Below are 26717 nucleotides of genomic sequence, written 5' to 3'. Positions count from 1 at the left end.
AATAAATTTTGAACGAATACAGTATTTTTAATCCATAAAAATATTGCAGAAGACAAGCAGAGTATATCCTATTGCTTTAAACTAAAACCGAAGCATTGTGCCAAGGATGTTATTATCCGTTAGCATTCTCCTTGGAGCAATCAAATGTACCATGTGAGTATTCAGTATAAAATCAGGAACAGATTTCTAAGTTCTAAGCCTTTAACTATAGGTTACTTCAACTTTAAATGTTTCTGAATAAGCTTAATCTACAAGCTAACCTGAGTAGTCTAGAAAACTTAATGTGTAATAATTATTCACTCAACATAATTAAGGTCCTGCACAGACTGCTAGGTGTGGCCGGGCCTCACCATGTAGGTGAGGAGACAGAATGTGGAAGGAAGCAAAGTCTAACACAGGCGGAAGATTTTAGTGATGCCCAGGGGGTGGGCAATACTGAGACTCCCCCAGAAGCACTAAAATTAAAAACTAAGTACACTCATAAAGACAGAAGTTCCCTTAGGCCCACGGGAACAGAATGCAAGTTAGTGATTTAGAACTTTATTTAGTACACACAGAGACTACTTGAGTAAGCTTGCTAAAATGCAGATTCCTGGGCCCCAGCCCCACAGTTTTTGATTTAGAGGCGGAGAATGGGCCCCAGGGATCTACACTTTTAATAATCACCTCAGAGGCCTTCACGGCAGGTGGTCTCTTGGAGGGACATGGACGAGTCCACAGCTTAATTACAATCTAAAACACAGACTCAAGACAGGCAGTGTGAAGATAACATGCAGAGAGACGAGGGGTGTGGTGCTACAATCAGCACTGTCGAAAGGAGGGTGAGGAGTTTCCAATTCATACTTTGGCGTCCCTAGGACCCTCATGTGGGGAACTTGACCATGCGGGTCACTAAAAAGTGATTTCTCTATCACAGATAAAAAACTAAGTTTTTACACAGCAGTCTAGATGGTATGAAGCATCTCCTTCTCACTAAGCCACCAGTCACTCTGGATTTAATGGGGATGGTCAGTTTTCATTTTAATTAGTAAGTCTGACCTGTTCCTGGCACTTCAAGACTCAATTGAGGGCTACCTGTGGAAGTGCCTGAGTGGCAAACAGACCCCCCCTGTAATATCCTACTAGTGCCACCCTCTCTGTCAGACTGGAACAGAGGGAAGGCTTCCTGCAGGAGGTGGCACCTGAGTTAGGCACTAATAACAATAATAGGAGCCAATGTGACCGTTCCCTCACCATGCACCAGGCACTTAGATGATCTCAGGTCTTCCCCACAGCAACTCAGCGAGGCAGGTGCTATTATCAGCCCCCCCAAATCACACAGCTATTAAGTTCAGAACTCTGGCCTATGTGCCTTCAGAATGTCCAACTTCCTGCACCTGGAGGGATTTAGACACTCAGGAGTGAGGATGAAGGGGATGCCCCAGTGTAAAGATGGGGGCGAAGGGGGTGTACAGCAGGGGCAGAGAACAGTGTAGTCTGAGGGAGCTCAAGATGGACAGAAGAGGAGATGAGGTTGGATTGAAGCCATCAGCCAGTAATTTGGCACTGACGCGGGGGATAGAAGGCTTTGCTTAGACAAATGACACGATGAAAGCTAAGCTTGAGAGAGAATGTTTTCATGGCAGAGCATGAGATGGATGGAAAGGAGAAATGCTAAAGGCAGGGGGACCAAGTGGAAACCACTCTAACAGCCCAGGCAAGAGGGGGAGAAGCGGGGTGGGTACTGGCAGTGAGGACAGAAAAGAGGCAGCAGAAAAGAGTACATCCTATTGCTCTAACTTCAGGGACAGCGAAGACACTCTGGGGACAGCAGGAAGAGGATGTGGCTACTGAGTGGTTGTGAGGGGTACGGGATTCAAGTAAGACAACCAACTCCAGGTTTGGAGTTTAGGTAACCAGAAGGATGGTGGTGGCAGTAACTGATACATTAGCACCAAGCTAGTGTGTGGCTAAGTATCCAAGCCCGGATTTTTACTACTGGATAAAAAAATATCATATGATACAACTACAAATAAAGGGATAAAAATAAAAAGGAATGAATTGTGTCTGGATGTCTAGAAACAGAGGAAACTCCTATCAGTCCCACAGGGGTGGCATACCACTGACTAAGGCTGCTTCTGTGTTCCAAGAGACCTTGTGGTCTTAGAGCCACTGAAGTCACTTAGTGGTCACTTAGCGGTCACTAAGGTCACTGAGGAGTGACCTCCTAAAAGTAAGCCAGACCATGTCTGCTCTCCCCACTTCCATGCCTGAAGGAGCTAAAATAAGTCCTAGCACAGTCTTGATTTACTGAATAGAGGCGGAGGCAAGAAGCAGTTCCCTTAACCAGAGTGTGGCCTTCAAGAAGCCTCTGGTGCTTCAGCCTCCCCCTTCTGGGCCCTCCTGACATCATGTCACCGTCATCTAGTTGACCTTCTTGCCCCTCTTTAGTTTATTTTTTTAGGGCCACACCCATGGCATATGGAAGTTCCCAGGCTAGGGGTCGAATTGGAGCTGCAGCAGCTGGCCTACGCCACAGCCACAGCAACGCGGGGCAACACAGGATCCGAGCTGTGTCTGCAGCCTACACCACAGCTCACGGCAACGCTAGATCCTTAACCCACTGATCGAGGCCAGGGATCAAACCCGAGTCCTCACGGATACTAGTCAGGTTCATTACCAGTGAGCCACAGGGGAACTCCCCTCCTTGCCCCTCCTCAGATCAGGAATGCCTTTGCCATCCTCCTCTCCCTCCTATCCGTACAATCAAGCGTCTTTAATAGGCTGGCTTCTTTCAGAGTTATTTGCATTTTAAACTGTTTTAACTATGCTGGTCAAATGTATTGCCTGTGGCAAGGTCACTGAAGGCCAAGGCACAGTTTCCACGGAGGAGCTCAGGGCTGAGGTTCTCAAAGGTACTGCAGATACTGAGATGGGATACTTGGCATTTGCAGCTCTGTTTGCAAAGAAGACAACGATCATGCCCTCCCCTGCTCTTAGCTCTAGAGTCCTCCCTGGAAGGACAGGGACCACCCCTGCCCCTCCCCCACTAACTGATGATGCACAGAGGGGAGTTAGGGACGGTCCTAGGCTCTGAGACAGGGCAAATGATACAGGGCACCCTCGTGCTTACTCGGCAGGCTGTGTGTGTGTGTGTGTGTGTGTGTGTGTGTGAGAGAGAGAGAGAGAGAGAGAGAGAGAGAGAGAGAGAGAGAAAGAGAGAGAGAGGGAGAGAGAGAAATGCTAATTAAACTGCACATGCTGCCAGGGAAATGATCAACATTTCTCTTTATAAATTCTGGATAATTAAACAAGAAGAGGGAAATTATAAAAATCTTGTCTGGTGGCATCAAAGTTTATTTCTCTCATTTACATCAACTCCTTACCATGAATGCCTAATTGCCCTAAAACTCAATAACCATTATGAAAACTACTAACCGTGTATCAGTCTAATGGCTTTAGTTTTCTTGGGACACAAACCTCTGCTCACGAATGTATCATAGTTTATTGCTCATGTCGTTAAGCTGTGGGCAGATGCTTCCTGATCATCTGCTCAGAACCAAAAAAAAAAAAAAAACAAACAAAAAAAACCCCAATCACAGTGGGAACATTAGTGGAGGCTACCTCATTACGCTCAGGAAAGATTCCCAGGGAAAGAGCAGTTATTGCTTCTGCTATGGAGCCTAACACTGGTCTACAATTATATTTTCCCATCACTTTTTAAATCTTGACTTTATTTGGTTGGTCCTAGGATAAGAAATACCTTTTTGCAAAGCTAGTCGATATTTTTAAAGTCCAAAAGGAAAGAAAATGAAAAACTTTAATGAATTACAGGGGGAAAATACATGAAACTATTTAAAATAGCTCCCCACCAACAAATATAATTCTCCAGAAATAATTCCTATCCTTGGAGACTTGAATAATATTTTAAACACACTGGCTTTCCCATGTAAACACATCCAAATATGGATGTGTTTCTGAGTTCTGCTAGACTTGCATGGCAACTGTGCAGAAGCGGGCACACGATTCAGACATTCAAGCTGGAGGTCGGCCCACCTTCCCCGGTTGTCAGATACGGGGGCCCAACAACCTCTAACTGCCAATGTGAAAAGGAGGGACCATCATGATTCTCAAGACAACCCAGGAATTCTGCTCTTGGATCTCTTTCTTTCTGCTTTTCTCCTGGTTCCACTACCCGATCAACATCTACATTCTTTTGCTTTTCTTATTCTTTTTTTTTTTTTTTTTTTTTTGCCTTTTCTAGGGCCCCTCCCATGGCATATGGAGGTTCCCAGGCTAGGGGTCTAATCAGAGCTGTAGCTGCTGGCCTACGCCACAGCCACAGCAATGCTGGATCCTTAACCCACTGAGCAAGGCCAGGGATCGAACCTGCAACCTCATGGTTCCTAGTCGGATTCGTTTACCACTGCACCACGACGGGAACTCCTCTTTTGCTTTTCTTATTCATCTTCAGTCACACCTTCTGACATTTCTCACTTCTTCCCTCAGAGGGACTCTGACTCAACTCATCACTTTCTTAATTTTTTTTTTCTCACTGCATGCAGGCCTCGAAAATCTTACTTAAGTTACCTATGATTTCCGTGTTCTCTCTAGGCCTTTGACCCTTTCTAGAGAAGCATAAACTTTAAAGAGACAGCAACACAAATTAAGGAATGGCAGAGGCAAGAATGCAGCTCTTTATTTGGGGTTCCAGATAAACACCCATCAGTCTGGTCCCCTCTCGATCCAGGGAGACTAAGATCTTGCTTCACTCACTGGCAGCATGTGTCTGCCAGTGAGACACGCTGCCAGTGAGATCACAGTCTCTGCCTTTTTTAGGCCTATATATTCCTATACTCTACCTACCTCTCTACCCATACGGAAGCTAAACTTCCATCTTCCCATATGTCCTACTTCTCTAAGCAGTGAGCAGTGGACCCAGTGGACCCATATCCAATTCCAAAACAACTGCCAGCTTTACTATCATATTCCCATGTGTGCGAACATAGCTGGACCACCCTGACCAATTCTCAAAGCTCCCATACTTTACAAACTGGGAAAATACAGCTTCTCTGAATTGCACCAAGGGAACAAATACAGCATTATTACAACAAATACAGGGATTATTAAAATCCCATGCTCTCTACAGGCAAGGAAAGAAGACCCAGAATTTTCTTCTCAGAAGGAACGGAGACTATTTAGGCTTTAAATCATCTAAAAAGTAAAGAAAACCAGGAGTTCCCATTGTGGCTCAGCAGTAAGAAACCTGACTAAGATCCATGAGGATGAGGGTTGATCCCTGGCCTCGCTCAGTAGGTTAAGGATCTGGTGTTGCCATGAGCTGTGGTGTAGGTCACAGATGCAGCTCAGATTTTGCATTGCTGTAGCTGTGGTGTAGGCCAGCAACTTTGGCTCCAGTTCGACCCCTGGCCTGGGAACCTCCATGTGCAGAAGGGGTGGGCCTAAAAAGAAAAAAAACAGAGAAAAGCATAAAAGCTAATCATCGTGGCCAGAGATTTATTTGCTGCCCTGTTTCAAGACCAAACACAGAGCCCTGTTTGTGGACAGGTCATTCTGCATATGGAACGGGTAATCCAGGACCATTGTTCCTAGTAGATTATAAACCTCACAAAGGCAGGCTTAGAATGTGTCTCAGTGAACCAGACTTGTTTCACATCAGGTTAGATGTTAGCAACTAGAGTGTGCTCTGTACACATAAACCATTGAGTCATTTCTCCACTCTTCTCCCTCACTGGAGGCTCCTCTGGGCCAGGCCCATGCTGGAGGGTGAGATCGATAAGAGGCTGAGCTGCGAGAGATCTACATGGAGCAGAAGGAGAGAAGCACATCCATGAGAAAGCAGTCAGGTGTCACAGGTGCCGAGACGGCCCTCTACAGGTAGCAGCTGCTGGAGGTTAGAAGGATGGAAGTTCTGAGCGGGCACAGGGAGGAAGGTCAAAGATGGCTCCAGACACGTGGGGACCAAGCTGAGGGCGCGGGTCGGGAGTAAGTTAAGAGAGGAAGCGATGAGGACAGGATGAAACACTGGTAGAACCCCGGGTGGTTCACAGACCTGCGGGGGTCGGGGGAGCTGGTGAGTGAGGAGAAAAGGAAGATAGGTGGCCAGAGCCTGGAGCTGTGGTCACTCCAAACTGAGAGGTTCAGACTCTCTCCAGGAGGTGAGTGAGTGGAAATGAGATTTTCAGCAAGAGAGTAATATGATCAGATTTGGGTTCATCCTGGAAGAAGCTGGCATAAATCTTTTTCCCACTCCTGGGAGCTCCTGGCTTCTCTCCAGCCCTTTTCTCACTCTGGCCCCAGGGAGATGGCAAAGTGGGGATCAGTGGGCAGGCAGTGCCGGCTGCAGCCCAGCTCCCGCTTCTCCTGCCCAGGGTGTGCCTCCCCTCGGACAGCAGGCTGGCCCTGGCCTGTGGGCTGACCTCAGCCCTCCTCCGTGGGGGCCGCCCTGGGCTAGTCCTGCTCGGGGAGCTGACTTCCTTCCAGGGCTCAGTCATAATAGGCACAGACCCTCGGCAAGAAGCCACTTCCTCTTGTCAGGAATAAAGGTGGACTTCACCTCCATCTGTCACTTCTGCTTTTATTTCTCAATTTCTCCAGCTTCTGGATGGAAAGAAGGACTTTCAGAGAACCCAACATAAAATTGGATTGGGAGGATGTAGAAACTGGAACTAAGAGATCAGTTAGAAAGTTATAATGAGTCCCTGTCAAAAGGACGATGGCCTGAAAATGGGACGGGATGCAGGAGAGGAAGCTTGGGGGCCCAGAGATGCCAAAAGAGAATGTGCAGAGGAAGAGGCAGAAGACAAGCTCCATCTCCCTTCACCGAGAGGACACACATCTCCTCTGCCAGGAGCTTTTCCCTGAAGATGACAAACCCGGAAAATACACGTGCGCACGGTTTAAGCTTCTCTCTCCTGGTCCCCACGGGGCAGCATGAGAAGGCGCAGACGCTGATGGCAGTGGGCCTGCGTGTCTTACCCATGTATGAGGCGGGCCAGGCCGACTGGCCCCCTCCTCCATAGGGGTCCTGGGCCTTGGTGCTCAGAGCACTTGTGTGAAGAGCAGAATCAGAATTGGTCCTAAGGGGGGGGAGGAGAGAGTCTGGCTGAAAATCCGTTTTTCCTTAGTGAAAATGCAATATTCTTTGCTGAAAATGACCAACAGGAGAGAAGGCAAGAATAACCGATTGACAATCATCCATAAAAGGCGGGGCTTGGACCTACCTGAAGTCCGTCACATCAGTAACGGCCTCGAGGGTGGCCCACACGCCAAAGATTTTCATTGGTACTTGTGTGATCTTACACTTCGAAGCTAGTGGTGTAATGAAAGGTTTCAACAAGGTAGACCTCGGATTTACGGCTTCCTGTAAGAAACTTCCCATTTTTTCCCTTGCAACTCAGAAGATGGCTGTGGGCCAATATATTTTCTGCCGCTGCACTAGGTCATCTCAGAACAACTGCTCCTATATGAAGGATCACCCATAGCATGATTCGCCAACCCTTTCAGAGAGAATGCAAGGTTGAGACGACTTTCAAGATAATACTAAGGTCTTCTTGGCCCTTTCACTCTGGCTCTCTCATGGGCACAGCACTTTGCCAGCAGCCTATGTGCCATGTGGTGTCACCGCGGCCTGAATGCACAGTGGAGAAGCTGGCCATCTTCAAGAGATTTGTAAAGGGTGCAGCATGGCCACACTTTGCAGTACATTTTTTTGTGTTTCAGAAAGTATAACTGTGCTTCTTAAAACAAGATATTATTTATGCTGATATGAGTTTATTATTGTTAGTTTGTTATTTCTAAGGGCATGAACCAGTATCTTCTATAAATCTCTCAACTTAATTTCCAGTATCAATAGCTAAATAGCAGTAAATATACCCACGTAAACAAATACTGTTTCCGAGCTTCAGTGGTTTTTAAGATTGCAAAGGAATCTTAAGACAAAAAGTTTGGCATCAGGGATTTATAGCAAATTTCTGAAATTCTCCCAGACAGCTTCCATTCATACATAGCTTCAACTCCAGGAGATGATTATTTATATATTTCATCTAAGGGTCAAACCATCTGCCATAAAAATAACCTGGGAGAGACTTCAACTTAGCCTGTCTGTTTCAGGTGATGGCCTCATGCAGTTGTTAAGCTACATGGCCTGACTGTACCGTGGCTGTTATGGGTTCAGACAGGGGAGACACAGTTCTGAACCTGCCTGAAGCCCTGGGAAGAGCATGGACTCTGGGATCAGAGAGCTCTGGGTTCAGATTCCAGATCCTTTGCAGATTCAAAGAGGCTCAAGAGAGTATCAGTCAAACGCAGAGAGACAACTGGGAAAATCTTAATAGAAACTAGGTATTAGATATATTAGGAATTACTGCTAATTTTGTTAAGTGTAATAATGGTATTGTAGGTTTTTCATTTGTTTTTTTTAGGTTCTTTTTTTCTTTCTTTTCTTTTCTTTTTTTTTTTTTTTTTTTTTTTTTTGGCTGCCCTGCGGCACATGAAGTTTCCAGGCCAGGGATCAGATCTGTGACCTAAGCCACAGCTGCGGCAATGCCAGATCCTTAAACCAGCATGCCGGGCTGGGGACTGAACCTGAGTTCCAGTGCTCCCAAGACACTGTAGATTCTGTTGCACCATAGTGGGAACTCCTAGAGGTTCTTATCAGCCTTATACTATTAGTGATATTTAGAGGTGAAATTTCTGGCTGATGGTGGAATAAACGTGGGAGGGTCAAGGGTTGAGACTAAATGCTGACAGAGACTGAAGCTGCAGGATGCATACACTGAATTCTTTTTTTTTTTTTTTTAAGGGCCGCACCTTCAGCATATGGAGGTTCCCAGGCTAGGGGTCCAATTGGAGCTGCAGCTGCCAGCCTACAGCCATAGCAATGCAGGATCTGAGCCGCATCTGTGATCTACACCACAGCTCACAGCAACGGTGGATCCCTAGCCTGCTGAGCAAGGCCAGGGATCCAACCCACACCCTCATGGTTCCTAGTCAGATTCGTTTCTGCTGCGCCACGAGCAGAACTCCCCATTCTCAGAGTTCTTACAATTCTTTTTGCGAATGTTAAAATTTTACACTAAAGGAGTTCCTTGGCACCCCAGTGGTTAAGGATTCAGTGTTGTCACTGCTGTGGCGAGGGTTTGATCCCTGGCCCAGGAACTTTTGCATGCCTCAAGCACAGCCAGAAAACAAACAAACAATTAACCATCCTCCCCCAAAAAATTTTTTGTACTAAAACATTTTTTTTAAAAAATCCCAGTTTTTCCACATATTAGCTAAGAGGCCTTGGACAAGCCATTTATACTCTCTTAAAGCAGAAAATAATATTCATTCTTGTAGGATGTTATGAGGATTGAAAAACGTAACCTATGTAGAACACTTACCACTGGGGTCCAGTGCAAAGCAATCATTTAATACTGAATGTTTACTGAATACTTACGCATCCCATGTTTAATATCTTATTTAATCCTTGCAACCATCCCTTGATATAGGTACTGCTATCTCCCTTTTCCAGAAGAGTAAACTGAGGCATAGAGAAGTTAATAACTTGCTCAAGGGCACAGAGGAAGAGGCCAAGCCTGACATCCACTCCGATCATGTTCTCACATGGCTACACTGCCCTGAGCAGACGTTCAGGATATGGTGGGAGATTTGGGTTGATTTTTTTTTTTTTTAACCACTTCATATAAACACAACTGATATAAACATGCCCTGGCAAATGGATGCCATATAAAAAAAACATCGGGACAATCAAGGCGATTGGTTTTCTTTAAAGTTGATGTCTACTAGGAAACAAGCCAAATACCTGTTGAGTGCAGATGTTAGCCGGAACCCAGGGTGCTTCTCTTCCTTCCAAGGAGGCTGCTGCCTTTAAAAACCAGACACAACAACATAAACACAAAAGGAGTTCAGTCCACAGGGAGCAAAGGAGAACCTCTAGCCCAGGTTTTGAAAACTGGCTCTTCTTGTCACCTGGCTGTACAGCCTGAGGAAAATCACTTCAAAACGCTCTACCCTAGAAGTTCCCGTTGTGGCGCAGCAGAAACGAATCAACTAGGAACTGTTGCGGGTTCGATCCCTGGCCTTGCTCAGTAGGTTGAGGATCTGGCATTGCTATGAGCTGTGGTGTAGGCTGGCAGATGCAGTTCCAATGAGACCCCTAGCCTGGGAATCTCCATATGAAGCAGGTGAAGTCCTAAAAGCAGGAAAAAAAAAAAAAAAAAGACAAGAAAAAAGGAATTTTGCATTCCCATACAGATAAATCTCCGATAAAGAGGATTATAACTGTTACAGTAACCCAGTTTATGAAAATATTAATCTAACTAATCCTTATGCTCTGGAAAGCATAAAACAATTTTTCTTGGATACCAATTTTTAAAATCTCAGTTTGGATATATTGTCTTATGATTTAAAATAAAACATTGTGTTTATCCTACAATCATGGATCCCAAGATTCTTGAGGGTAGCTGAAAACCAACTTGAGGTAGGAGCCAGCTATTACCATCTTCATACCCACCTTTCCTAGGTCCTAACCACATCACCTGCTGGAAGTACTGTCAGTACTTGCCCAGAGAATGGATGGAAAGCAGACCTCAACCCAGAGAGCTAAACTTTTTCGATATGTACATTTCAAAGGGTGGGAGTTCCCGTTGTGGCTCAGCAGAAACGAACCCAGTGAGGATGCAGGTTCGATCCCTGGCCTCACTCAGTGGGCCCAGGATCTGGTGCTGCTGTGGCTGTGGTATAGAAAAGCAGCAGCTATAGCTTCAATTCAACCCCTAGCCTGGGAACTTCCAGATGCTGTGGGTGCAACCCTAAAAAGACAAAAAACAAAAACAAATCAGAACAAATGCCTCCTAAGTCTGACTACGTGATCTGAAAATGAGATCACGTATCCACTGAATGTAGCACTCTTTTCAGTTAATTTTATCTTTTGTCACCCTCCATATTCAAAAAAACCCTCAATTTTGGGGGATGTATATTCCTCACATACTCCTCATATACTCCTCATATACTCATATATATACTCATATATATACTCATTATATACTCATATATATATACTCATATATATATACTCATATACTCCTCATATACTCATATACTCCTCATATACTCGAAGAGACTCTAAATCAAATTCACTGCACAAATTACAGTTTTAGGAGCTTGCTAAAGCCTCTGTCCCTTTCAGTAGCTTTACCAAGACATCTTATATATCCAAATAGAAGAATACCACATCACAGTATTGTGATGGTAAAGGTATTCCAAATGTGCTTCTATTTGGTCTTTAAAGTGAAAATATAGATTTATTTAAATAACTTTTCATTTTAGACGTTCATATGAAGCCTATGATTATACCTGCAAAGACTTAAGTTTTATTAAGAGAAAACAAGAGTCTGTGCTTTAGATGAGACATTTCTACAACATTCAAGGTGGATAAAATAAAGGGAAACCATTCCAACAGAGCACATGCCCATCACATCCGGCTTGCTTACCTCGGCCAGCTCTCATCCAGGGGCTGCGAAGCATAAGTAGCTCCAAACGCACTACCATCAAAGTAGAATTTTTAATAAAGGAAAAATACAATGAACGGAAAGTTGATGCAGAGTTAAGAACTGGAATCGTGGGGAGTTTCAGTGACCGAGGTGTTCGTTCTTATCTCTATCTCTACACTCGAGAGCTCTTCCTCCCTCCTTTCTCTTATCGACTTCCTCTGGAAAAGTCTACTCTTCTATCTTCAAACCAGGGCCATCTTTGCATGACACATGTGAGGTGTTTCTAATTTTTTTTTTTTTTTTTTTTTTTGCCTGCCCAACAGCTCTTACTTTTAAGAACTGCCTCCACGCTGACCTGAAACCTGGGAAGGCTGTCATTCTGTGTAGGCCTCCGGGTCCCAGTATTTCCAGTCGAGGCGACTTATCTCCCTCGGATGGGTTCAGGGATGGGCTCATGAAACAAAGGGGAGAAAAAAAGGAATGCCCTGCGTTGAGGACCATGTGGACCTGGGTTTCTCTCCCTGGAAGTCAATTCAGAGGTGGCACCTCATGGATACACAGTCTCAGTGCTACTGTACGAACCCCTGGATCTAGTGAGCCAATAAATTGCCCCTTTTTTTCAAGTGGAGGGTTCCTGTTCCTTACAACCAAAAGAGAGCTGTGTTGGGTCTGTGGAGAAACGTTAACTTCCTTGGGTTGTCGGGGCCCCGTTTTATAAATTCTATGATCTCTTCGCTGGGTCTCGCCTGCCTTAGGACATATTCCAGATGAAATGGAGACACAAATGCGAGGCTACGCTACACATGCTGAGGGCAGTGGAGCCGTTTTGGTTAATTTAGTTAATGAATACCCACAGAAAAGCCTTCTTAAAACATTTTAAATCAGATCATTCTCCTGCTAAAAAAACACTGAATGATTCTGTACAAAAGAAGCCATCATCAGCGAGGGCTCAGGAGGAAATGGGGGCCTTGATGCAGAAAGAAACTAGGCTGACAGAATCTCGAGTTAGTAAAACAGGGCAACTGATGAGTGCTTATGAAATATTTCCTCTGCCAGGAGAAGCACTATGATCACAAGTTTCACTTCCTGTGTGTTTGTTTTGTCACGTCTAGTTACCTTATTTCTTAATCTGAATCTTGGTCAATACAATTAAACATATTTCCAAAAGAGACACCAGGCATTTCTTCAATATTAACTAGCAGGCCTCACGTATGCAAAGTACAGATTAGAAGAGCCCACAGCAGGAGACAGGAGGAAACAGGGATAAAGAAATAAGAAGGAGGGAGGAAGTACAGCAGCATCTCTGCTGGAAGAGCCGTCACGGAGGAGGCTTTGAGCCTTTTTTGTTCTTGCAGAGTTTGAAGAATCTCTGTCCAGAAAAGCTGAATTTCATGAAATACAGTTTACCACTTCTCTCAGGACACTGCCGCTCTCAAAGTCATTAAGTCCACTTGTCTGGAACTGGTAATACAAATTAGAATGCAGGGGTGTAGGAATTCCTGGTGTGGTGCAGCGGAAATGAATCCGACTAGTATCCATGAGGATGTGGGTTCCATCCCTGAACGATCCAGCGTTGCTGTGAGCTGTGGTGTAGATCCCAGATGCGGCTCGGATCTGGTGTTGCTGTGGCTGTGGCAGAGGCTGGCAGCTACAGCTCTGATTTGACCCCTCACCTGGGAACCTCCATATGCCTCAGTCGTCACCCCCCCCCCCCGCCCCCGCCAAAAAAAGGGAAAAGAATGCAGTGGTGTAATAGCAATGCAACAATTGAATATCAGTTATTCCAATGGTGAGGTTACAGTTGGCATGTTAGCCTTTCTGATGTTAACAACATGGAAATGAAGTAAATTCCTGAAGCTTTAATGTGACGAGGCTGAGGCATCAGAAGTTAAAAGGTGTGACCTCTGAGCTCTCAATTCTTACCATTCATATCTCATTTAATGGATTATTTATTTATTTATTTATTTACTTATTTATTGTCTTTCTATCTTTTCTAGGGCCGCACTCACGGCATGTGGAGGTTCCCAGGCTAGGGGTCTAATTAGAGTTGTAGCCACCAGCCCACACCAGAGCCACAGCAACACGGGATCTGAGATGCGTCTGCGACCTACACCACAGCTCACGGCAATGCTGGATCCTTAACCCACTGAGCGAGGCCAGGGATCGAACCCACAACCTCATGGTTCTTAGTCAGATTCGTTAACCATTGAGCCGCAATGGGAACTCCAATGGATATTTTAAAATCCAAGAACCATCAGCATCAAGAGAACCGCTCGAGTTAGTAACCACTCATGTCAGTACCTTAAACTCAACGGAAGAAAACCTAGAAACGATGTGTTCTTCTGAGGATGTCAGAAAACTGTGTTCAGGGGGCTTTAAGTTCCCCACGACGCTGCTATGTCCTAAAGAACATCCTGAAGACAGAAAAAATACTCTTATTTGTAAATGTGAATTTCCATTTAATTAACCAACATTTCTAGAGTGCCTGCTAATTCCTAGCAAACAGAAGAGCAGCATCGGTGACGGGGTTTTTAATAAGCCAGACCAGCTCCTTACCCGTTACCACCTTAGTTAAACCTAAGCCAAAAAACTTCCCACATTCTAATGGACATTTTCAGTTAGCTCCATGCACTCTTTTTCAGCTCCTTTTCTGTCTTCAATCCTAATGGCCCCGGAGTTCTGCAGCCCCGAAACCTCTCAGCTCACATCTGCTCACACTGCTCGTGAAAGGACAGGGTGGGGAGAAGGGCCTCAGTGTCACCGGGTACCACACAGAGAAGGAGAGGGCGGGAGGCACGGACACTATGGGAAGAGCACCTTTGGAGACTCTGAGCGCCAGCCTCACCCCTGTCCCCCAGGCTCGACTTGGTTGGCACTGCCTGTGCCTTAGGTTCCAACTATCACCCAGAGCCCAGCAACTCCTAAATCCATACCTGCAGCTCCCAATAGTGCTCATGAACTCCAAAGTGGCACTTCCAACTGTCTACTCAGTTTCTCCATCAGAAGGACCTCAAGTTCTACCTAAAACCGAACCCATCACCTCCCTCTCTTCTGCACTTCTGTGGTCCATTGCATTTAACGGAGGGCGCCACACACCCAGGTGCTCCAGGTGGAAATCCCAGCCATCCCAGCCCATTCTCCCTCTCCCCAGGTCCCTGCAGTTCTGGAAAGGAAAATCCTTCTCCCATTCCTGCCTCAGTCCACTGACGAGGGCCTCCTTCTCAGCTCGGGGAGTGTCAGAGGAAGAGTTCTCACCCACTCTGCCCAAAGGAAGGGGCGTAGCCCTCATGCTGATCAGACAGGACATCTGCCGGCCCATTTCCCCACGCGTGGGGTCATTGAGCCTCGGAAGCTCCAAACAAACCCCACTCTGTCTCTTTCTTGCGTTGCCTGCTCTTGACAGGTGAACACAGCCAGGTTCTTCTTTGGGCCTCCTGTTCGCAGGTGCTAAGGGCGCCTGGGGCAGGGCGCAGGAATTGCCTTCTAAACAGCCTGGAGGTGGTCATTTTTTCTCCTACCCTCTGGAGCTCTGTGTTCTACCAGGGACAGAGTTTGTGGGGCAGGTCCTCGATCTTGCACATAGCTGGTGGGGTAAGTCAACTCCAGGTCTGCCTCAGGGAACCCATGCACCAAGATGAGTGCCAGAGTCAGTCTTAATATGTAAAACTGGGAGTTCCCATCGTGGTGCAGTGGAAACGAATCTGACTAGGAACCATGAGGTTGTGGGTCTGATCTCTGGCCTCACTCAGTGGGTTGAGGATCCGGTGTTTCCATGAGCTGTGGTGTAGGTCCCAGATGCGGCTCGGACCCCGTGTTGCTGTGGCTGTGGCCAGCAGCTGGAACTCCGATTTGACCCCCAGCCTGGGCACCTCCATATGCCGTGGGTGCAGCCCTAAAAAGCAAAAAAAAGTAAAACTGGTCACAGTTTGATTCATTCCTAATTTCTCAACCATGTCTCCACCATCTGTCTCCTCCCTCCTGTCCTTTTACTTCCAACCGTGTCCTGCTATGATACATCTTACAGCCAAACATGAAGGGAGGTACACAAGAGTGGGGTCTTTTTTCTTTATTACTCAAATGAATTTATCACATCTGTAGTTGTATAATGATCATAACAATCTAATTTCACAGGATTTCCATCAGGAGTGGGGTCTTTTTGAGTCCTTGTATATATAAAAACATCCTCCTGTTTCCCTGAGCACACACAAATAGGGAGCATGTGGATTTTAGAAGTCTGAATATTTTCCCCTTAAAATGCTGAAAACCAGCATTTGCTTCTCCTTTGAGATGGAACTCTCTAATGAATGTTAGGTAAAAATCAGTTTTTGTGACCAAATAAATTGTGGAAGCCCTGGGTTAAGGAGAAGAAGTTTCTTAACTGCCAGGCTTCTCACAGCGCTAATATAAACTGTGAAGCTTCAAGAAGCGGCAGAGAAATCCTGTTTCTCAATACAATAGGCCATGCATTTCAGAGACAGGGTTCCATAAACTAATGTCCGAAAATTTTCATCTCATTGTGTGAAAAGAATCAAAGCAAGGCCTATTCCAAAGAGGCAAGGTCTTAAGGTATCTCTTCATGACTATTCATGCTACTCTCAAACCTCGTTGGGAATGTAAATCAGAGAATTTCTAAATATTTGTGGTTTATTTTTCTTCTTTTTTTTTTTAGGGTCGCACCTGTGACATATGGAAGTTCCCAGACTAGGGGTCAAATTGGAGCTGCAGCTGCCAGCCTAGCCCACAGCCACAGCAACGCGGGATCCGAGCTGCATCTGTGTCCTACGCCTCAGCTCATGGCAGTGCCGGATCCTTAACCCACTGAGTGAGGCCAGGGATCGAACCTGCGACCTCACGGTTACTAGTCAGATTCGTTTCTGTTGAGCCACAATGGGAACTCCTAAACATCTGTTCTTCTCTCTTTCTAAAAACACATCTCTCTTAGAGGAAGGCATTTCCTATGATTCTTCAGTGTGTCCCCTTCTTTCTTCAACATATTACCCACAGGTATGAGGTAATATTACATTTGCTGTAAATTTATGCTAGTAGTTCAGAAATTCAAACGAGCTGGTATTTGGGATATATGTTCGCTGCCCCTGAAGACTCACGTGTGAGAAGGGCTACTGAAGACACGAGCAGCTGCAGGAAGGCTGAGCTGTCAAGTCCAGGGACCAGGCAGTGCCTCTCTCTGCCTTGAATGCAGCCCTAGGTTAGAGCTTGGCTATGCAGGGTCCTGGTCTCTGCTTGTGACTGCCACTCCTGCCACCAGCAGAACCCACTGTACCAGCCTTCCCTGCAACGACTGCCACCCACTGCGGAAGGAATGCCCTGGGGCCTCAGCTGTACTGCTTGTGGCTGCCCACACTATTACAATGCTCATTTTATTGGGGATCACTGGATCACAGGACCAAAGCCTTGTCTAAGCCAGTGCTCCCATTCCAAAATAACACCCAAGCCAAGAAACAGGTGGGAAGAAGAGAATTGGGAACATGGAGTTTTGCTTGGTTCTAACCAAGATTCAGACCAGTGCTGATACCTTCAAATGATAAAACTGTATTAAGGAGGTAACAGACTGGTGTGAAAGGCAACTGTTTTGAGCAAATTATTTCAAAATCGAATGAGTGCAGAGCATGAAAGGAAAGATGGAATTACAGCCGGCTTCCCCCAAGCTCTCCTGAATGTATTAATCATCCCACTTTTGTATTTTACTAGGAGCTCCGTCATTCCTCAAAAGAGGCTCGCAGGTTATTAATGGGCAGGCCTACGCTGAAGAACCCTGTGGACTCTGCAGATGTTCAGTCCCAGGACCCCAGTCAGTGCTTAGGAGAGATGCCCCGTGGTCTGTGAATCAGACTCGTACTGACTGATGAACAACTTTCATTTATCTGTATAGGTATCTGGCTCTCGCTTCTCCTGCCCTTAGGAGCTGATCTGCTTGGCTGCTGCTCTCACGAGTTGACCCGTGTACATGGTCAGGTTATACCTGAGGATTTACTACCTGAAAAGAGACAGAGCCCCGGAACACACAGTGAAGTCTCCCCTCCAGCACTTTGCAGAGCAATGCCCCTCCCCTGAAACGCTCCCTCCCTGGCTGTCTTCCTCCCTGTTCATCACCTACAACCACCTGCATATGGAGGTTCCCAGGCTAGGGGTCCGAATCGGAGCTGTAGCTGCCAGCCCATACCACTGCCACAGCCATGCCAGATCTGAAGCCGCATCTGTGACCTACACCACAGTTCACGGCCACACTGGATCCTCAACCCACTGAGTGAGGCCAGGGATTGAACCTGTGGCCTCATGGATGCGAGTCAGGTTCGTTAACCGCTGAGCCACAACGGGAACTCCCTCCCCCCCCCCCTTCATTTTTATTACCTGTTTACTGTCTGTCACCTCCCACAGGACTGTAAACTCAAGAAGGCAGGGACGCATCTGTCTCATTCACCACTGAGCCCCCAGTGCCTAGAATAGTACCTTGTGTGGGGAAGGGGCTCTGTGAGTATCTGTAAATAAATAAACACATATCCCTTCATGTGTCACCGATCCTTCAAGCCTCAGATTTTCCTTGAGGAGGGCTTCTCCGTGCCCCCAGCACTGGTTCAGGCTGCCCTCCTGTGAGCTCGCACAGCCCCTAAGCTATCTCAACCCTGAACTATAAGCTGAGCGTGAGCTGAGACCACATGCTCCCCTGGCTGCCTGTGCCCTGAATATAAGCACCCTGAGGGCAGGGACTATATTATGTCTGCCCTCAGACCTCTAGTGTCTAAATGGTACCAGACACTCACTGCTTTTAAGTGGAGAAATATGTTCGCTCTGCTTTTCTTCCATCTCCTCCTCTTCTAGAGATTCCCCTGGTTAAAAAAGCTGTGAGTATATACATATATTTAGACTACCCGTGCGGTGAAAAAAGATGGGAGGTAGTTATAACGATATCTGTGTGTATTATAATATTTAGAGAGAACACCTACATGAGAAAGAAGGAATTGAGAAGCTAGAAAAAGATATAATGTTACATCAAGCAAAGAGACACACTTTTACTTGAAAATTCCAAGCAATTTAGACAATGGTTCCATGTACTTCTCTATGCCCACATGTGTGAATTAGCTGAAGAATTGCCTCAATTATCCTTTTCTCTTTTGCAATCTATGTAAACATTATTACACGTTCCAGAAAGGAATTTGAGGGGTGCATTGGTGGTTTAATGCACCACCTCGAAGAATTCTCGCCTCCCAAAAAGGAGCTGGAATCCCAGTTATCATTTCCACTTTCCCTGAAAATAGTCACATCATACACAAGATGAGAAGTCGAGGTATCTCGGTGGATCAGGTGGCGTGTCCCAGGGGATGGAAGAGAGGAAAAGTAACTATGCACTGGGGTCGCTACTGTCCCCAGACAGATGTCAAATTTCAAGCAGCCCCAGGGCAAGAAAAGCAGAGATCTCCTCTCTGTGCATCCCCTCAAGTCCTCCCCTGGGGTCTCTCTGAAGCCCTCGGTCCTGGGAATGGCAGAGCGCTGGAGGGAGGGAGGGGCCCAGGCCTGGGGTTGGGGGTGTGGTGGTCAGCCTGGCCAGGGCTGAGCCTGGGCCCCTCCAACCTCAGCAGTGGAATCTTGGGCAAGTTACTTTGATAACTCAGTTTCCACAGTGGAAAATGGGGGTTAAAAAAGTAAACTGCTCAGTGAGTTTTGAGGACCAAGTGACGTGTGAGTTGCCCAGCACAAGGCCTGGCCCGGGTAGGTGCTCAGTAAACATGAGTGCCCTCCCCCACTTCCTGGTTTCTAGGCTGGGGAAGCCAACTCCACCATCACTGCCAGGAATTCAGCTCTGCACAGGACTCACCCCGCCTTTCTCGTCTCCCTCCACCCCTGTGGGCGAGAAGAGTGAAGTGAGAGTGCAGGCCCTGCCGGCACACTTATTCTGGGTCCCCTCCCACAAAATCCAGCTCAGGTCTGTCCCCAAAGCCCTGAGCACCATGCAAGCCACGCAGCAGCACACCCCACTCTGGGCCACAAATAAAACTGTCAGATGAATTCACAATCTCCTTTGCTTTTTAGGGCTGCATTCGCGACATATGGAGGTTCCAAGGCTAGGGGTCGAATCGGAGTTACAGCTGCCGGCCTACGCCACAGCCAAAGGAATACCAGATTCAAGCTGTGTCTGCAACCTACACCACAGCTCACAGCAATGCTGGATCCTTAACCCACTGAGCAAGGCCAGGGATGGAACCTGTGTCCTCATGGATGCCAGTCAGATTCGTTACTGCTGAACCACGAAGGGAACTCCCCATTTTCTTTATTCCTACTTAACAGCATAGGATTTGTTGTATCATTACATGAGAATTTTCCTAAATACCAGCTTTCCATTTCAGTTGTCATTTATTGAGTTTGAAACTCCATAGAAAATTATGTAGAATTTCTTCTGTACGTTCTAGCAGCAGGTCAGGGGCTCAACAGAAATAAAAAATAAAGCACCTGTCCGTATGTCTGTTTTAGCTGGATACATTAACTCTGTCTAACCTGATTCGAAGTCAGGTTTAGTTCTGACTTGGCTGATTTCTAAAGAAAAGGCTGAGAAAGGCTTGCGATGGGGCTGAATTACATATTATGTTCAGTTACTTCGTTTAACTGAACTTTATCGATTCTTTCATAAAGTAAACACCTCCAATTTTTAGTTGCAGAGATGTTTCTGGTTTTCCAACTCACTTAGCTTTCCTGCCTCTGTTCATCAGATAAATGAAGATCTGTGAGGCCAAAGAGGGACTGCTGGGAAGACAAACCCTGAAAAGCTTTCAAACCTTGCAAAACTTGCACTCTCCTCAGAAAATGAAAAGGATATCTGTCGTCCTGGCTTGTCTCCAGACCGGCGGTGGAGGGGGTGGAAGCGGGTCCGGGATGGCCTCTCCACCAGCCCATGGTGGCGGGTTCCCCGCACGCTGTCAGCTGGGTGGAACGCCGGCTGCGGAGAGAAGGGAGAAGAGGTGGTCTGTGACTGGGACATCACCACTCACCCTTAAGAGCAGCCAACTGATGAGAGCAACAGATGAAAAGACCGACTTTATAATTTTACTGATGTCTCTGACTGCGCCTTGAGTTAAGATAAATAAAATGCAGCACATGGAGCAGATTCTACACAATTATAGGATTGTGGAGTTCCCGTCGTGGCGCACAGTGGTTAACGAATCCGAGTAGGAACCATGAGATTGCGGGTTCGATCCCTGGCCTTGCTCAGTGGGTTAAGGATCTGGCGTTGCCGTGAGCTGTGGTGTAGGTTGCAGACGCAGCTTGGATCCTGCATTGCTGTGGCTGTGGCGTAGGGTGGCGGCTACAGCTCCGATTCGACCCCTAGCTTGGGAATCTCCATATGCCACGGAAGCGGCCCTAGAAAAGGTAAAAAGACATAAAAATAAAAAATAAAAAATAAAATAAAATAGTCTTTAGTGGAGTTCCCAGTGTGGCTCAGGGGGAATGAACCCAACTAGGAACCATGAGGTTGTGGGTTTGATCCCTGGCCTCGTTCAGTGGCTTAAGTATCCGGCGTTGCCGTGAGCTGTGTAGGTCACAGATGTGGCTCGGATCCTTTGTTGCTGTTGGCTGTTAACTCCGATTTGACCCCTAGCCTGGGAACTTCCATATGCCGCAGATTTGGCCCTAAAAAGACAAAAATAAATAAATAAATAAATAAAAATAGTCTTTAGTGAAGATGAAAGCTGAAAGAATGACACATTTAAAGTTGTCACAATTAGGAGTTCCCGTCTGTGGCTCAGCGGTTAACGAACCCGACTATTAACCATGAGGTTGCAGGTTCCATCCAAGGCCTCACTCAATGGGCTGAGGATCAGGCGTTGCCGTGAGCTGTGGTGTAGGTCACAGATACAGCTTGGATCCCGTGTTGCTGTGGCTGTGGTGTAGGCCGGCAGCTGTAGTTCTGATTCGACCCCTAGCCTGGGACCCTCATATGCCACAGGTGCAGCCCTAAAAAGACGAAAGACAAAAAAATTTTTTAAATTAAAAATAAAGTTGTCACAATTAGATTACGGATTGGTACATCAGATACCAGGAACTAGCAGGCGCCCGTGAGATGTAAGAGGTGTAGTTAGGACAGGAACAAACTGTCCCGTGTGCATAACACGGACGGGGCATCCAGAAATAAAATGAGACTGCAGACTGGGGACTCCTTGTACTCTACAGCGTCTTTTCGAATTTTTGATTGAACCAACCATGCTTAAAAATTCACGTTTGGGGCTTCTAGTGAAAAATCTGAACATCCTGACCACACTGGTCCCAAATCCCCACGTGGCAATAGCGGGTGACAATGAGAGTAGCTGCTCTGTGCAAGTGGGACACCAGATCCCTTTAAGGACTTCTTACGTTAGACGTTTGTGAGCCCTGAGTCTAGGAGGGAAAAAAGAACTTTACCTCAGTACAAATGGAAAACAAGCAACTCATTATTCCCTCAAATGGCACAAATGAAAATATAAACAGACTCAAGACAAATCCATGGTCAGTAAACCCAAAATCTTTTGTTAGAGAGGGCTGGAGTACACTCTTCACTTTTGTTTTGTTTTGTTTTGTTTTTTTAAGACTGAACCTGCAACATATGGAGGTCCCCAGACTAGGGGTCCAATTGGAGCTATAGCTGCCAGCCTACGCCACAGCCAGAGCAACGCCAGATCCGAGCTGTGTCTGCGACCTACACCACAGCTCACAGCAATGCTGGATCCTTAACCCACTGAGCGAGGCCAGGGATGGAACCTGCGTCCTCATGGATGCTAGTTTCCACTGAGCCATGATGGGAACTCCCCATCCTTTACACTTTTGAGTTTGGCATCATACAAGGCAACCTTTTTAATTGGCAAAAAGCAAATACGAGGCTAGACCATTACATCTCACGTAACAGGGCAAGGTGTATACAATATTATGCCAAGATGTGAAATATATGAAAATGGATTTTCTTGCACATATATTGAATCATATGCCAAACAGCCAACTTACTATGAAAAGGATCCTATGACGAGTAGGTCTTTATAGGGGAGTGTGTTTTAGCTAAGAAGCAGTCGCTAATTTTTCATTGTTAAACACACAGGTTTTCCCTTATTAGATTTGGGAGATTGCTTCTATTTCTCCTGAGTGGGCTGATAAAACATCTGGGCTAATTAAGTCACACAGTTCTAACTCTATACTCTAAATCTATTAACTCCTAAAATAAAGACATCTTATCTCAGTGAGGAACGACCTCTGGTCTGGAAGAAAACCATCCCTTGTGACTGGGGAGCTGGCTGTTGACCTCGGACAACAGGGCACAGCATTCTCGGGAGGGATGCACTGAAGCACCTCTGTTAATTAAGGGGGTGAACGCCCACAGCACACTTGGCCAGAACTTATTTACACAGTAGCCATAAGTTTTTAGAGCCGGATGACTTTGTTCCAGGTCAAAAGAAAAGGGAGAACTCTCTGGTAATGTAATCACGATCATGTTAAAGGTACTTGAAAACACAACATATTTATCTTGCAGTCAGAGCACAACTGCTCCCCAAACTGGCTCCCAGAGGCCAGCCCTCAGCGGTGGGGGCTGAGGGCCTTTAGAAGGGGTTCCAAAAAGTGGAAAGCTCTTGGAATGTCTTCCAGGCTTCCTACCGCACATGTATTCTCTTTCTTTTTCTTTTTCTCTTTCTTTCTTTCTTTCTTTTCCCTCTTTCCTTTTTTTTCTTTCTCTTTCTCCCTTTCTTTCTTTCTTTCCATCCATCTACATTTCTTTCTTTTCTTTCTTTCTTTCTACCCATCCATCTACATTTCTTTCTTTCTATCTATCTATCTATCTATCTATCTATCTATCTATCTATCTATCTATCTATCTTGCTTTTTAGGGCCACACCTGCGGCATATGGAAGTTCCCAGGCCAGGGGTCCAATCGGAGCCGCAGCTGCCAGCCACAGCCACAGCAACTTGGGATCTGAGCCACTTGGGGTCTGTGACCCACACCATCTGAGCCACTTGGGGTCTGTGACCCACACCATGGTTCACAGCAACGCCGGATCCCCAACCCACTGAGTGAGGCCAGGGATCGAACCCGCACCCTCGTGGATCCTAGTCAGGTTTGTTAACCACTGAGCCATGAAGGGAACTCCCTGTGTTTTCTATTTATACTCGCCTCTTTTCCCTTAACCCCTCCTGGCGCAGATCCCGTATTACTACTTGGTCTCAGTTCAGGGGATCACCTCTGCTTCAATTTGATATTTTCTTCTCTTCCTCCTTGCAACATAAACATCACTTCTCTGCCTCTGCAGTAGCTGATATTCTTCCAAACTATTTGGCTTTAGCCTTTTCCGTTCACAGGGAGCTGTCCTGCTCATCAAAACAGTTAGAGCGGTTCAGTTGGGGAAGCTGGGATGGAAGCAGGCTTCACAGTGGAGTCTGTTAAACACTAGGGCATTTGGTAGACAGCCTAAGACTCTGGATCCTGAAAAGCTAGGGATAGACATGTGATTCTCCTGTTTCCACCAACTTCCAATCTCTTCCCTGCTAAGAGCTAAAATTCTGTTACTTAAAAATTTATTTCATGGAGTTCCTGCTTTGGTGCAGGGGGTTAAGAACCTGGTGTTGTCTCTGAGGCAGCATGGGTTCAATTCCCAACCCAACACAATGGGTTAAGGATCTGATGTTGCCGCAGCTGTGGTGTAGGTTGAAGCTGCAGCTTGGATTTGATCCCTGGCCTGGAAATATCCACATATCAAAAATTCCATATTCCATTTCCCAGTGTGGCTGAAAAAGAAATTTTTTTTTTTTTTTTTTTTTTGGTTATATGGAAGTTCCCAGGCTAGATGGCGAATCGGAGCTGCAGCTGCCAGCCTAGGCTATAGCCACAGCAACACCAGATTCAAGCCATGTCTGCAACCTACACCACAGCTCATGGCAACACCGGATCCTTAACCCACTGAGCGGGGCCGGGGATTGAACCCACATCCTCATGGATACTAGTTGGGTTCGTTACTGCTGAGACATGGCAGGAACTACAGAAAAATTTAAGTAAAAATGTACTTCTTAAGCCAACTTTCTTACAAAAAAGAAATATAACCCTGCAACCCTAAGGGCCAAGCACTTCATTTTTTCTGTTTCTTTTCAAGTTTTAGCCATAGTTTTTACATGATTGTACCAACAGCACATATATTTTTGTGATCTGCTTTCTGAGCTTAATATTTTCATAAGCAATCTTTGCATTTTGTAAATAATCTTCCATATTTCATGTAATCCTTGTAGTTAGGAATTCAGTAAGTGTACAATATCTCATTTTTAATGCTTGTAAGGCCCACACTCCATGATGCAGTTTAAAAAAACACGTTATTTGGATCAAAGAAACAGTCTCAGTTGAGAATCCTCCACTTACTAACAAGTTACTTCCATATGCCACAGGTGCAGCCCTAAAAAGCAAATTAAAAAAAAAAAAGTTACTTCATCTTCTTTATCTGTCAAGTGGAAATGATGACTTGATAACTTCCTTACAGGCTTGTTGAGAAAACAAAATTAGATTATGTCTGTGAAAGCCACCTTGTCCCAAGGATACTGGGTGTTACGGACTTAATTGTGCCCCCCCAAATTCATAGGTTAAAGCCCTAACCCCCGGTGTGATTGTATTTAGAGATGGGGCCTTCAAGGAAGTCATTAAGGTTGAATGAGGTCACAAGGTAGGCTCTCATCCAATAGGACTGGTGTCCTTATAAGAAGAGGAAGAGACACCAGGAAGACACGCACACAGATGAGAGGCCGTGTGAGGACACAGCAGGCAGGCACCATCTGCAAAGCCAGGAAGAGTCCGCAATAGAAACCAACACAACCAACACCTCGACTTTAAATTTTCCAGCCTCCAGCACTATGAGAAAATAAATTTCTGTTGTTTAAAGCACCCAGTCTGTGGTATTCTGTTAGGGAGGCCCAAGCAGACCAATACACTGCTACCTTGGGCATCAGAAGGAGGATGGACGTCCAGGTGGCAGGACACTGGGAAGCACCTTATTAAAGGTGAGGCCACTCTGCAGAGCCGTTCTGTGGACAGCAGGACTGGCATCGCTGTTAGGGTCTCCTGCAGCATTCAGAGCCTCCCACAGTAATCTCCAAGCACCCCGATCTCCACTAGGCACCCATCTGCCCATTTGCAGATAGCCCTGGGCTCAGACTCTCCCCACTTTGCCAAACTGCACACTCCTGACTGTTCCTGGGTTTTTTTGTTTTTGTTTTTGTCTTTTTGTCTTTTTTAGGGTTGCACCCCGGCATATGGAGGTTCCCAGGCTAGGGGTGAAATCAGAGCTGTTGCTACAGACCTACGCCACAGCCAGGGCAATGTCAGATCCAAGCCGAGTCTGTGACCTACACCACAGCTGACAGCAACGGTGGATCCTTAACCCACTGAACGAGGCCAGAGATCGAACCCGCAACCTCATGGTTCCTAGTCGGATTCATTTCCGCTTCGCCACGACAGGAACGCCCTGACTGTTTCTGAAAGTATCTCTACGTAGATCGCAAACTGGTTACAGGTTTGTAGGTACTGCGGTGGCAGTGACACGGCTAATGCTGATAGAAGAACTCTTTCTGAGATGAAACACAAAAGAAGCAGCACTGTGGGGAGCTCCTGTCATGGCTCAGCAGTAACAAACCCGACTAGTATACATGAGGATGCGGGTTCGATCCCTGGCCTTGATCAGTGGGTTAAGGATCCGGCATTGCCGTGGGCTATGGTGTGGGTTGCAGACGTGGCTCAGATCTGGTGTTGCTGGGGCTGTGGTGTAGGCTAGCAGCTGCAACTCTCATTTGACCCCTAGCCTGGGAATTTCCATTTGCTGTGGGTACGGCCCTAAAAAAAAAAAAAAAAAAAAAAAAAAAGCAGCAGCAGCAGCCGCCCTGTGGATTTCCAGGCCCAGGGCAGAGGGGAGCACATTCTCAGAGGACTGAGACCCCAGGCACGTATCTTTACATGCAACACCATCGACTGCTACTTCCCATCACCTCTGAAAGCTACAGCCTGGGGTGAATGGCTGAACGTGGCGGGCACTGGACTTCTTACCTGTCCTGGGGAGGAAGACCCCTTCCTCTGAGTAGGCACTATCAATCTATCAATGTGACCCACGTTTGCATTGATTCTTCTGGCAGACAGACCACATGGCTGGCATGTCATTAAGTCTGTGGTTAATTAGAAACCCCAAATCTTTCTCACATGACTAATGAGCCGCAAGCAGATTCCTA

General features: G+C 46.3%; 1 protein-coding gene across 13 annotated transcripts in view; it reads right to left on the bottom strand.

Moving 5' to 3' along the window:
* Window positions 1-26717, bottom strand: part of CRTC3 (CREB regulated transcription coactivator 3) — a 109579-nt gene that overhangs the window by 25264 nt on the left and 57598 nt on the right. For 8 of the 13 annotated variants that reach the window (XR_014810399.1, XR_014810400.1, XR_014810401.1 and 5 more), the window contains exons 3-6: window positions 20323-20442; window positions 11496-11557; window positions 9806-9868; window positions 6979-7079 (exon numbers count right to left, since the gene is read on the bottom strand). Coding sequence is in view for 4 of the 13 variants with exons in the window: in XM_021098911.2 (XP_020954570.1) it covers window positions 6979-7079; window positions 9806-9868; window positions 11496-11557; window positions 20323-20442 (346 nt within the window). In the remaining 9 variants the exon portion in view is untranslated. The remainder of the gene's footprint in view (window positions 1-6978; window positions 7080-9805; window positions 9869-11495; window positions 11558-20322; window positions 20443-26717) is intronic. The other 5 variants (XR_014810403.1, XR_014810404.1, XM_084968523.1 and 2 more) reach the window with 1 other exon arrangement.

This window comes from Sus scrofa, chromosome 7 (genome assembly GCF_054392235.1).
Source record: "Sus scrofa isolate SSC_HxYL_T2T_F1_AM1 chromosome 7, Sscrofa_HxYL_maternal_Yorkshire_Landrace_v2.0, whole genome shotgun sequence".
Taxonomy (NCBI): domain Eukaryota; kingdom Metazoa; phylum Chordata; class Mammalia; order Artiodactyla; family Suidae; genus Sus; species Sus scrofa.
The sequence above is the reverse complement of the archived record's forward strand: the minus strand, read 5'-3'. Positions and strand labels throughout refer to the sequence as shown.